Source organism: Temnothorax nylanderi, unplaced genomic scaffold, assembly GCF_030848795.1.
Source record: "Temnothorax nylanderi isolate EJ_2023f unplaced genomic scaffold, tnyl_v1.0 TNYL_tig0127_pilon, whole genome shotgun sequence".
NCBI classification, from domain to species: Eukaryota; Metazoa; Arthropoda; class Insecta; order Hymenoptera; family Formicidae; genus Temnothorax; species Temnothorax nylanderi.
The window spans coordinates 493159-505875 of record NW_027249189.1 but is presented as its reverse complement, the minus strand read 5'-3'; the positions used below and the strand labels follow the sequence as shown (position 1 = coordinate 505875).

Below are 12717 nucleotides of genomic sequence, written 5' to 3'. Positions count from 1 at the left end.
TCATTACTTAATCAGCGATCTGCTCCAGTTTACCAACATTGCGACTGGCTTAATGTCGGCAAATCGAACACAGTAGCGCATAGCGTGAACAAGAATTCTCAATCGCAGACGGATAATTTCATGCACCGAGTAGCGCGGTAGCCAAGTAGCCAACTCAAGAGTCCCAGCCGGTCTAAACGAATTGTTCGTCAAGCGTTGTAAATCAAGGAGCACACTCCGAATGGTTATTACTAGCTCGTTAAGAAGGTAGAAACTAACGGCCATGACGTAACGCTGAGAAACGATCGAGACGAGCGAAATGTTAATTGCGCGACAATATCCCGCGTCGAGTCTGTCGGGCTTGCTCGTCACGACGGTCGTGTCGTAGAACCTTTATAGGAACCTCTCTGGCGATCGAGAATTAATGACCGCTCGCAGGATCGGACGCTGTCTTTCCAGAGTCGAAGTTGGCACTTTTACGAATTCCTAGCAAAAAGACATCTAAGCAGGATTATTGCATTGAAAGAGCACGTCAAATTATCTTTCCGAACTATAGCATTAGTATAACATTTAATTTCAGAATAAGCTGGATATTGAACATGATGAAATTTATAAAAATAACTTTTCGTTACGTCAGACAACATGAAAGTCGCCGATGGAATTCACTCTTACTTGACCTTCGTTGTAATGAGATCGATCTGAGTAATCTATATAGCGTGACACGTATTTGGCGATGGTCGCGTAACGATTTGACTATCGAACGCGTTTCGCTCTTTCTTCTCGAAAGATTAGCATACGAGAGATTAACATACGAATACAATTATCGCGCCCACTTATAAAATATTCAAATTAGTTGATCCGATATTACATTCTGTTGAAAGGATTGATCGACTGATGATATCGGCGGGTATGATTACACGTCGTTTTTACAAACCAAATTTTGAGTCGGGCAAGATAAATAGAAACTATGAATATTTAATCAAAACAGGCCGCAAAACACGTTTATCATGTATCGCGCATGTGATTAATTAGCTTGCCAAATATTTCCGTGTATCGACGTCGATGTCTCATTTTATAGCTCTAGTCTTTTAATATTTTTGTTGATCGTCGATGCTACACGTGCGGGTGCGTACGTGATCGATTTCTTCCTACCTACCATCCTTGAATTTTTTTTCTACCTGACGGAAATTGGTTATCGCGTAGCCAACGATGTGTAATATCGTTATGAGAGGAATTTTTTAATATCCAACCACTGTCGATATTATCTCAGACCGCAAAGGATTAAACTTCGATCAAGATTACATCCAGCGAAGTCTTGATCGTGAATTCAACAGACTTGAACATCCCGATGCCGCGACGTGTTTGAGTAACGGTTTGTACCAAACCATGAAATTTCCGAGGCTATCCATTCGTACGGTATCTCATAAATACTCCGTAATCGCGATGAGGTTTTTCGTGTCTTTTCATGTGACGAGTGACATGAGTGTGTGACAAGCTTTGCCACTTTTCTTCTACATATATGTTGAATGTATCATTAACGCACGTTTAATTACATTTACAAACAATGTGAAGCGTATGTTTACGGTGCATGTTAATAATTGACGCGATTAGAATAAATAAAACGAAAGAGAGAGAGAGAGAGAGAGAGAGAGAGAGAGAGAGAGAGGAGAGAGAGAGAGAGAGAGAGAGAGAGAGAGAGAGAGAGAGAGAGAGAGAGAGAGAGAGAGAGAGAGAAAAGAAAAACGAGAAATTCAGAAGATTTATTTAGAGGAAAGTATAGAGAGGAAGAGAACATTACGAGAGTATCGATAGTGGTGTCAATAAGATTATAAACTGTCCCAGTTTTGAGCTGATTAAGTCGAACGCGAATTACTACCGGTTTCCGAACCTGACACCGAGTAGTAGGCGTTCCAGAGAGGCGGGATGCATAACAAGTGAAATCGAGGGCGAGATTGATCTCAGCCAAGGCGAGCACGAGCTTACCGGTGAATGAATCGGCTTGATAAACGTTATAATAGTTACGTCCATAATCGATTTCCTCGTGGACGTATAGACGATACGCGTCCAACGAGAAAATTTCTCGATCGATTTGTATCGCACATTACGGAAGTCGTTGAGATACGCAAAGCATGCCTTCCTGCACGAGTTTTATCGTCTCTATTACGCGGTGAAACCGCGGATACATATTAGGAATCATAAATCGCGCATATATAATGACAAGTGCACCGTGATGATTGCATAAACGATTTTACAGTCACTGACTACATATAGCTATTGATCGACCGAAGAGCGATTTTATAATAATCCGCACTACAATAGTACCGTAACACCAATAGAGAAATATCCGTGCCAGTAATCGCTTATAATGGATAGCTTCGTCGTTGTGACTGAATATGCTTTTTCTTCATTCAGAACTGGTCGGTTAATTGGAACTTATTTTACTGTACTTTCTTCAATTATATTTATATTCTTCATTTATGTACTATACTTTCTTCATTTATAACGTTTTATACTCTTATAATATTTTTTGCATTTTATATCTTTGCAACGAGTGGAAAATGCGAAAGTTTTAATCGCGGAGCGATACACGCGAATATAATTCATGTACTTAATGTTTGCAAAATTTGTCCCGGATTGTTTGTGCAAGACGCGGAATAAAAGAAATGATAGAATCTAATTAGGCTCACTTAAACAAAATTTATATTGAAAATTTATCGTGCGCCGTCAACTCCACGGCGCGCGTTTATCCTCTGCCTTCCGAAAGAAGACATCGCGAATTAATCTGACTGTGTATCGCGATTCGCGCACCGCGAAGGCCGATTAACGATAAATCCGAAATTGGCCGTAAACGTCCGGACGGCCGATAGCCGATAAAACATCCGCAATATCCGTTCGCGGAAAGGGCGGAACGATCATTGGGATTCATGCAACAGGCTTATTGTGTAAATCAATTCTAAATGGCGGAAACGCGATGTATAAATCGTTTGCGAAACGGTTCGGCGATTTATATGCTCGTACTTTAAATACCGTGCCTCGAAGCAGGCACACATTTATATTCGGCTATAAATTTCCGCGCGATCCACGCCGCGCCACAAATCGACGACGGATTACCGATTTAATCTTAACTCGTGACGCTGTGATCCTCGGCCTGCCGTCGAGGATCCCTCTGCAAGTAATTCTTACCATCGATCTCGCATGGATGACAGAAAAAAGATTAAGTCACATTCAAATTTGAATAATACATTTATCGATTTATAGGTGTCTTTAAATCGTATAAATACTATAAATACATTAAATTAAAAACTAAATCGCGCCATATAAGGATTAAGGGAAAGGAATAGCGACAAAGTAGCCTGAGGCGCGCGTTTGTCGCACGAAAATCGCGGTCGGGCGCGGTACAAAGGCATAACTCGATCGGCGTTATACGGTGACTTAAATTGCCTTTACGAAACTGAATCTTAGGATCTCGTTAGGCCGAGCTATAAACGTCGATGTTCGTTTCGAGCGGCGGAGAGCCGCCGCGCTCGTGCTCGTATTAACAAAGTGGGTCAAATTGACATTGTGATTTCGTAAAAGGATTATTAGTTGGTCGCTGGTGATTTTAATGGCTCGAACGTAGGGTTTATGAAACCAGTCGGCGCGCCGGCCGGTTTTTCTCCGCGCTACGCGAAAGCGCGCGCGCGCGCCTCAAAGCACAAAGTGGAACGAGTTTCCACGCGGCGTGCACGTGCAGCAACGGTAACGTTTGTCACGTTTTGCGCACGGGATGGAGCCGAGGGGCGTTAACGAACGAGCCACGCGCGGAACAATGCCGCGCACGATCGACAACACGTGCCGCGTTACCTCGTGTCCTTCCGCGAGAAAGCGAAATTCCGGGTCGATGAAGACGCGTATTTGTTGTCGCACACACCCACAGAAAAGACTTCTAGATACAATGCTATTACTCTTCAATCTATCATAAAATAGGATCGAAATAGGGCCAATCATATTTAACATTGAAAGAAGAATATTTTAATCTTAAATAGAGGAATTCTTAAATTTAGAATAAAATAATCTTGATGCTATCCTTCTAATTTTCTCAGAAAGATTTAGATAGCAATTTGTAACAATCTCATAATATTCTTGATTCAACTATAGACGGATCTGAAGGAAATCTTATTCTATATACTCTTGCGGAAAAAAATTTGTACACTGAGAAAAAAATGTTCTGAATTAAATAGTAAATATTTAGTAAATATTAGTTTGCATACAACTGTGACTTTCTTTATTATTTATTAAAATGAAGAGAATTTTCCTTTTTTTATTAGTATATTTTTTTCTCAGTAAATACACATATACCAATAAAAAGGGAAATTTTCTTCATTTTAATAAATGGAGTCACAGTTGTATGCAAACTAAAATATTTACTAAAATCCAGGACATTTATTTCTTAGTGTAGATTGTCAGGAATCTTATGTTATTCTTCCAAGATCCTTTTTGCGATAAAATAAAGTAAAGGTTTTTGAAACACAGATATTATGAGCGAAAACACAGATATTATTTGGTAAACTTGTATTCATAATAAATCAGATCCACCACAGGCACGAACACGTTACTCGCGTATGGCTGAGAGAACGAGACGTCTGTCGTAGCATAGATATTAATTAAGGCAAAGAAAAACGTAATACGAAAAAGGTTGTTGTACAATAGCCTTTCATGACTTACGTTTTACTCTGCCTTACTTTATATACACGACTATGACGTTGATGTATAAAACACTTAAGGCCATTGCACGTAACAAAATTTTAGTCATAACTATAAGGTCGTAAAAAAACTGACCAATCACTATACCTTATTTTTCGACCATAAGGAGAATACTCGACTGTGATTGGTCAATTTTCTTATAGCCTTACGATTACGACTAAAATTTTGTTACGTGCAATGGCCTTTACGCTTCGTTCTCGGTCAATAGCGTATCACGTTATTGGCGTTGACGAAAGACGGTAGCACACATCGGTTTCGCGCTAAATATTGTGGCGCTAACACGGCTAACATCGCGTGAAGATTTAGTCTAAACGCAAGAATATATAAGCTTAAATTTATATATATTACTCTTGTCTCAAGATATTAAGTCAATCTTATTTTATTCGACAGAGGAGAATAGGAATTATTAATTTAATTTTAATATTGTTTAATTTTTATACTTCTTCAGGTTGTGATGAGATTAAACATGTTAAGAATATTTTTTGTCTCGTTATTAGAAATCCTTTCTAAGAGCGGTTCGCGAATTCGTAAGAACGCGTCTTCTATAGAGAACATAACACTTAATTCTAATCCTTTGTAAATGAAAGCAACATTATAAAAATACAAGAGATAAATAAATATGTTAAAGGTATAAAAGTGATATAAAGATCTTGTTTCTTTTTCTTAATATTTTTATACACTACTCGTAAATCTGTTTTCAACTACGCCTTTTCTCTGATTATGTGTCTCATTTGTAAACTTTCTGTGTGTTGCAGGCTGGTTTTCGGTAGTCTCCAACAACAGTGGTACCGGAAATGCCAGAGTGTACAGAAGAGTCGGTGCCTTGGTGCGCGCCGGAGTACCGGCATTCCTGCTTGCGAAACCACTGCGGGCTTACACGTTGACGCACTCCAAAATGGGTAAGTAATTTTATCAACATTCTGTTTATATCATAGAATTATTGTAGTATAGGTATGTTAAACTTTAACGTCGATGACATAAATTTTTGATCAAATCTCAAAGATGTGAAATGCTTCTTTGATTTAACAATAATTTAGAATTATTTTGATCATTTACATAATTTTTTCCTCGCGTACGCGTTCTGACTTAACCGGAAATTACCCACGTATCTCGCGTCACATCTGGCGCCCATTGAGTTTATTGTCCTGACCAACCCAAGTCCGCATTTTCCACGGGCCAACTGATCGCGGCTGCGGTTATCATCCGCTGCGATCTGCCTGTGGAAATGCGGCCCGCTATATACGAGTTGCACGCCGTGCATTCGCGTAACCAGCTCGTTAACAATGTAGATACTTTCCCGAGACACGAGAAATTTCCTTTGTAATTCTTTGGGAAAGTAGCATTCGGAGATGGCGATTGTGCATAGAATAGGTGAACGGTAAAGTCCAATTCATATTTTTCACTTGCTTAACGGTAACGCAAGGCTGTTGGTTTCGTTTTTCTTCATATCATTATTTAGACGTAAATAAGTCTCACAATTTCACGATACGCGTGTTGCACGCAGGCGTGTACATAGATCTCTCTCGCCTCGCGAATTATTTTCTCGATCTGCAGCGACTGGCCGTGACACGAATGTCAATGTGTCCGTAAGTAATGTGTGGCTTTCGCGGCGTACACGTTCGTGCGTTCAAACGCGTACGCGAGGCGAGGCTTACGCGCGACAAACGCGTAACGTAATAGGCACGCGGCTCGGTGAAAGCCGTCCTCACGGACGCGCGTGCATAAGCGGCCGCGAACGCATATATGCACGGGTACGGCTCGCGGCGCGAGCATTATGCCATTACACACGCCGCCGTAACGATTATGGTCACGGCGGAAAAGGAGGAGATTCTTGCGCGAACGCATCCCTCTCGACTCCTCCTTTCGACGAGATCCGGATAGGTCCCGTAAGTTTGCGGCGTCGCGTCGACTCGCGTCGGTGTCCGTTATTCGATGTGTTTATTGTCGCTAATTGCTCGCCACCCCGCCTTTTGATTATACCTACGCATCAGCGTAACGGTACACGATCGATTCATATGGAAATTCACTGGTATGTTCCTCGAATGTCAAGATGATATCAAGCAATTCCTAGCTACTCGAGTTATTACGTTAGAAGCGCGTGGAGATTTTTTTAAGGGGAGGTTCTCATCTAGCGACCCAAAAGTAAGGTGATTTTCTTGAATTTTTTTTTCATAGAAGGAAGTAAATGAATAACTGAAGGTTTTTGACACTTATTTATGGAGTCTAAGAGTACATAGAAAAATTTTTTTTAATAGAAATTACTGCCGTGGAATGGTGTTACACGTGGTGCATCGTGACCGCGTCAAAAAAAGATGTCCAATTGGCAATCACTCTAGCACCTGTAAAAATTATCAGAAATCAAAAATCCAAAAATTTTCATGAAATATATAATATTTGTTGGAGCTTGAACCTATAATATGAATAAAAAGTCGAAAATTAAAAAAATGACGGACATTTGAATTTTGAGAAAAAACGTGAAAAAACGGTACTCAAAATTCAAATGTCCGTCATTTTTTTAATTTTCGACTTTTTATTTATATTATAGGTTCAAGCTCCAACAAATATTATATATTTCATGAAAATTTTTGGATTTTTGATTTCTGATAATTTTTACAGGTGCTAGAGTGATTGCCAATTGGACATCTTTTTTTGACGCGGTCACGATGCACCACGTGTAACACCATTCCACGGCAGTAATTTCTATTTAAAAAAATTTTTCTATGTACTCTTAGACTCCATAAATAAGTGTCAAAAACCTTCAGTTATTTATTTACTTCCTTCTATGAAAAAAAAATTCAAGAAAATCACCTTACTTTTGGGTCGCTAGATGAGAACCTCCCCTTAAAGGAGATGTGCCCTTATAAAACTATACACTGTATGAGAAAAAGTGAGAAAAAGATTTAAAAATAAAGTTAAAATTTCCGAAGACTATATAATACTTCTGTCATGGTGGAAGTTTTAGAATCTAGGAAAATACTGATTAAAAATTCCAATCATATTGAACAATTTACGAATTTACTATATTGATGATACAAAGAGAGAGAAAATTATAGCACTTTTTTAAAATAATTTTTTATGTATTATATAATTTTAATAATATTTATTTTTAATACCCTTTTTAGAAGAGGAAATTACCTATATACATAATTCTATGATATTTATTAGTAATTAAAACAAATTAAAACAATTATTTCCTGATATTTTTATTTAACATTTCAATCTACCGCGTTGCATAATGTATCTGCACGGAGAAACTTTTACATTAAATTTTACTATGCTGCCGCACCATCTGCGGACCATCAAGACGCACAAGTTTAAATGCTATAGTCTTATAGTAAAATTACTATGTCCATAGCATTTTATGCTACGATCATAGCATTAAATGCTATTTTACTATAAGACTATAGCATTTAAACTTGTGCGTCTTGATGGTCCGCAGTTGGTGCGGCAGCATAGTAAAATTTAATATAAAAGTTTCTCCGTGTGATAATCTTGTTTCTATGAATATACATATATTAACGTTAATGAGCTAATTAGGCATTCGCACGTTATTCACTCATCATATGCCGAGTCTATCGGTAAGATTTATTTTCAACGGCGCCAATAAGTTATAAGCAATCAATGTAATTCTCTTTGAATCTGACGTGATGATTTATTAAACATACTCCAATTGCATACTCTAATTGCACATATAAGCCGTTTCTAATTTCTTAGAAAAATTAGTCAGTTAAATCTCAATTGAATTTTGCTAATATTTATGGAAACAGTACCACACATCAAGATTTGGGTCAATTTCTGTTACAGAGAATGGAAATTTGCGGGCCCACTACACGAAGACGACGGTGCGTGCCGGCGAGGTCCTGCGGCTGACCGCCGTTTTCCAGGACACTCGTCGGGCACCGGTCGCCACCGGCGCCTCTGGAATGGTCCCGGAAGGCAAATGCTCGAGATCGTCGGAGCGGGATCAGTACGCCCAGTGCTTGGACTCTCACGGGCATGAGTTGTTCGCGCCGCTCTCGGCCAGAGGCGAGTTCTACGCGACCTGTCAGAGCGGTAGCCTCGACACCGGCAGCGACGCGGTGCTCTACAGAGTTCACCAGCTCGCCAGAAGGGATCTACCCCTGAGGGTAAATTTCATCACAACATCCACGGAGAAAAGAAGTAGCTAAATTTGGTCGTATAAAATATGGATAACTAACATTTTTTGCAGCGAGAGCTATAATTTAGCAACGGTAGCAAAACCTTTTGTTCTCGCTGCAAAAATATAGCTTTCGCTGTAAAAATGTTATCCATATTTTACGACTAGATTTAGCAATAGTATATAGCTACTCTTTTTTTCCGTGTCATGAGATTAATTAACCAAAACGATACGATCCGCGTGTATGATCCTCAGGTACGTCTAGTCGCTGGACCCCTGCCCGTACCGTTGCCGCGAGATTACAGCGGCCTGATGCAGTTGGAGAACGCGACCAGAGGGCCGATAGTTCTCGGCTGCGCGGTACCGCTAATGCCCGAAAGACCCTTACCCAATACCACGGTGCCGGAACTCCTGGAGCTCGTCGCGATCGGTCCAACCGCGCCTCGGGTGAAAAGAGCACGACTCGGATGCCCTTCTGAGGCGAGATTGCTTGCTTCGCCGAAAATGCAGCGATTGCTCTCAGCTTGCAGGTAAGAATCTTAACTGCGTGGAAAAAAGACATTGCTTACATAATGCGATGTATTAATTAAAGTAGACCCCCGTATAACACGGGGGATACATTCAGTGTTGTATGAATCTGTATTATACGAGTTACATAAATTATATGTACATATATGGAATATATATGCACATAGAAACACATATTTATAAAGGATGCAAGGGTTTATCATAAAAAATCGTAAAATGAATATTAAAGATGCAACAGTAAAATATTTTTTATTTCACTGTTACAGCTTTCATTTATTTCTTATTTATTTAACTAGTTTATTTATTTAAAACAATCAAATATTAAAATTTTTCTGTTATATGAATCTGTGTTATATGGAGGTCTCTTGTACTTAAACTATGCAGTATTAACATAAGTTTCAAAATTAAACTTTTAATAAACGATTATTATAATTGGATAAAACATGACAGGATTAATAAAGACAATATAAAAAGATGATTTTATACAAAGTTAATTAGTTTAAGAAAACATAATAATTCCGTTAACAGAAGATTTTTTCTTAATAGTCGCTAAAGTTTATATTTTCTGAAGAATTAATACAGAGTTAATTTAGTTAATCTAGTTTCTAGCGCTTATATTATTAATCTCAATGTAATAAAAATTTGAGGCATTCGATTCTTAACGTGATTGAGAACATTTTTTTTCATTAATCGTTTTTTAAGTAATTTATTACATTATGTATGAGATAAAAAGATAAAATGGAAATGATCATGCGTCTTGGTACCGCTTTATAGAAGAGCTTTAGACCAGAGGGCGACCGAACCTCGAGTCGCCCCGCCGAAACCGGCGTCCAACAATAGTCAGCTGAAAGAGCTGCATTTAAAGGAGATTAAAGCGAAGCCCGAGACGAAACCAATACTGCAGAGCTTGAAAGAGGGTCTGGAGCACATCAAGAAGACGACGATCCGCGACCGGAGCAACAGTCGCAGCGCCGGCAATAATCACAGCTTCCTCGACAGGATCTCGAGGATAGCGCAGGGTGGCAAGAGCAGAAACCCGGCGAAGAAATCAGCGTCTTTCACGTTCGCCGTACGACCGGAGATCGGCATGCGATCGCCGGAGAGATATGCCAGTTTGGAATCGGAAACGAATCTGATGCAGGCATCGCATGCGTCGTCCAGGCAACAAGTGCAGCGTTCGATCTCGACGAGCGTCCTCGAGGTGCAGACCAATAGTCCGGACATGGATCCACCGTACTCCAAGGTGAGAGACAGCCTGACGCCGTTGCCTCCCACCCCGCCGCCGAAACCGGAGGAGATCTATGCCGAAATCTGCGAGCCGGGCGGCGGCGGCGGCGGCAATGGTCCATTGCGAGATTTGTCGCAGAATGAAAAATTGCTGCCGGTGGGAGGGAACGGTACCAGGGAGCGAGATCGGGGCTACGTGAAGCTCGCACCGTCCGAGATGTCGGACGTGTCGGCGAGCACCGGCGACGACGAGGAGGGCATTTACAATACTGTGTGCTGAGCGCGCGTTTTCTTCCGTCGGGATAGAACCCAACATCCGCGGGGAATCGTTTGTGATTCGTAGTAACTGACTCCCAGGGTCGACCGGAACAAATGATGTGACGTGTACGGAGTCGAAAGGTCGCGGGAACTCTTCGAGTTGCGGATATCGATGAACGTTTACAGACGCGAGGAGTATTGGCGTTCGTCTCGAGAGGATCGTTTAAAGATCCTTAAAATGTTAAAATGGTCGAACCAGTATTGTCATAAATGTTTTTTTTTTAGCGAGAGATGCATGAGAGTATAAACATAAAGTTTTTTATCAATTGAAAATTTTCTCTATTTTTATATGATTATAAGATTAAAAACTAGAGATTAAATAGCCGCCGACTGTTGATCTACCGTTAAAAGGATAAGGCTACAAGCCGGGGGAGGGGGGATATTGGAGATGAAAGCGATATATTGATCGCGCATCCGCGAACGAGTTGACGAGGGATTTACGGCTCGGACCACCGTCAAGGAAATTGCTACGCCGACGATTTCTTTTGCCGCGAGAGGACGCGAACGCGAACGCGTCCACCACGGGGTATTGCGCGGAATGATTTACAAGGCTGTTGACCGAGGAAAATGATCCCGTAATTACGGGCCCCAGTGCATGCTGCTGCAGCGGATGTAGCGGGGCATGCCGACCGGGGATAGCACGCAGTATCGCTTCTTCGTGGCTTCCGTCATTAGAGAATCTGTCGTCTTGCGAGAGGCGTGTTAATACTAGCGGATTCTTACCGTTATTACCTCGGCCACGACCGCTGAGCGACATTGGTGTCGGAAAAATGCGCCCGCTCAGAATTAACCCCGCTCGAGAAGTATCCGTTGATCTGTTAATCTCACAGATATTGAAAACTGTGAATTTCGATGATCCTACAACAATAAACGTGTGATCAGTAATTTGATCAAATGAACCTCGAAAATCAACTCAGATATTTGCTGTTGAAAATTATATAATGGTAAATCTAATAATATTTGATAATACGAATTTCTTATTTTTAAAAGATTTTTTTTTATCGACAAGGAAACACACGGAAGTGTTTCCTCTTCTGATTTTGATAAGTTTATAAGTTGAAATCTGAAAATCTCAAAATAAGGAACATATATATTTTTTTATATGTACCTCTGTGCATTTTTAAGAGGTCAAACACCTCTCTGAAATAAATCTGTTTTTTTTTCTTCCAGAGCGAATATCGTTGAAACTATGAGAAAATAATAAGATATAAGATATGAAAAATATAAAATAGAAAATTTTTTTAAAAATAAATATGTAATAGTTTTAAGAATACTTTACAATAATGTTTCCAGGTTTTTTAAGAATGTTGTAATTTTTAACATACCTCCACCATTTACTTCTTTTTTGTAATCTAAAAAAACATTTTTCTACCAGATAAAAGTGCATTTTATACCGAATCTAACCATGCATAACAAAGTCATATTCTGAAATATGCATAAATCGAAAAATAAGTGGTAAGACTTTCATATGCGCATTATCCTACCCGCTTGCTACATCTACACTACATTTTCTCTTCGTACTTTCTCATAATAAGAGATTACAATTTTATTACTATAAATATGCAGGATATTAACCATATAACATATAAATATAAAAACAACAATAATAATATTAATATAACGAAACTTAATAGCCATCCGAATTGTAAAGAATTGAATGACAAATATATAATGTTAAAAATAAATCGCGTTTTGGAACGTGTACAGATTGTGGAAAAATAGTCAATTATAATCGTGGTGTGTATTTATTACAAAACCATCTCGTAATAAATCACAAAGGTTTC

General features: G+C 39.5%; 1 protein-coding gene across 1 annotated transcript in view; it reads left to right on the top strand.

Annotated features, from left to right (window-relative positions):
* The window catches only part of LOC139776750 (uncharacterized), a 29482-nt gene extending 17244 nt beyond the window's left edge, over positions 1–12238 (top strand). Inside the window, exons 2-5 of the mRNA XM_071713644.1 lie at positions 5478–5621; positions 8527–8849; positions 9116–9390; positions 10163–12238. Of these exons, the coding sequence (XP_071569745.1) occupies positions 5618–5621; positions 8527–8849; positions 9116–9390; positions 10163–10895 (1335 nt within the window). The 5' untranslated portion in view covers positions 5478–5617 and the 3' untranslated portion in view covers positions 10896–12238. The remainder of the gene's footprint in view (positions 1–5477; positions 5622–8526; positions 8850–9115; positions 9391–10162) is intronic.
* The last annotated feature ends 479 nt before the right edge of the window (positions 12239–12717 follow it).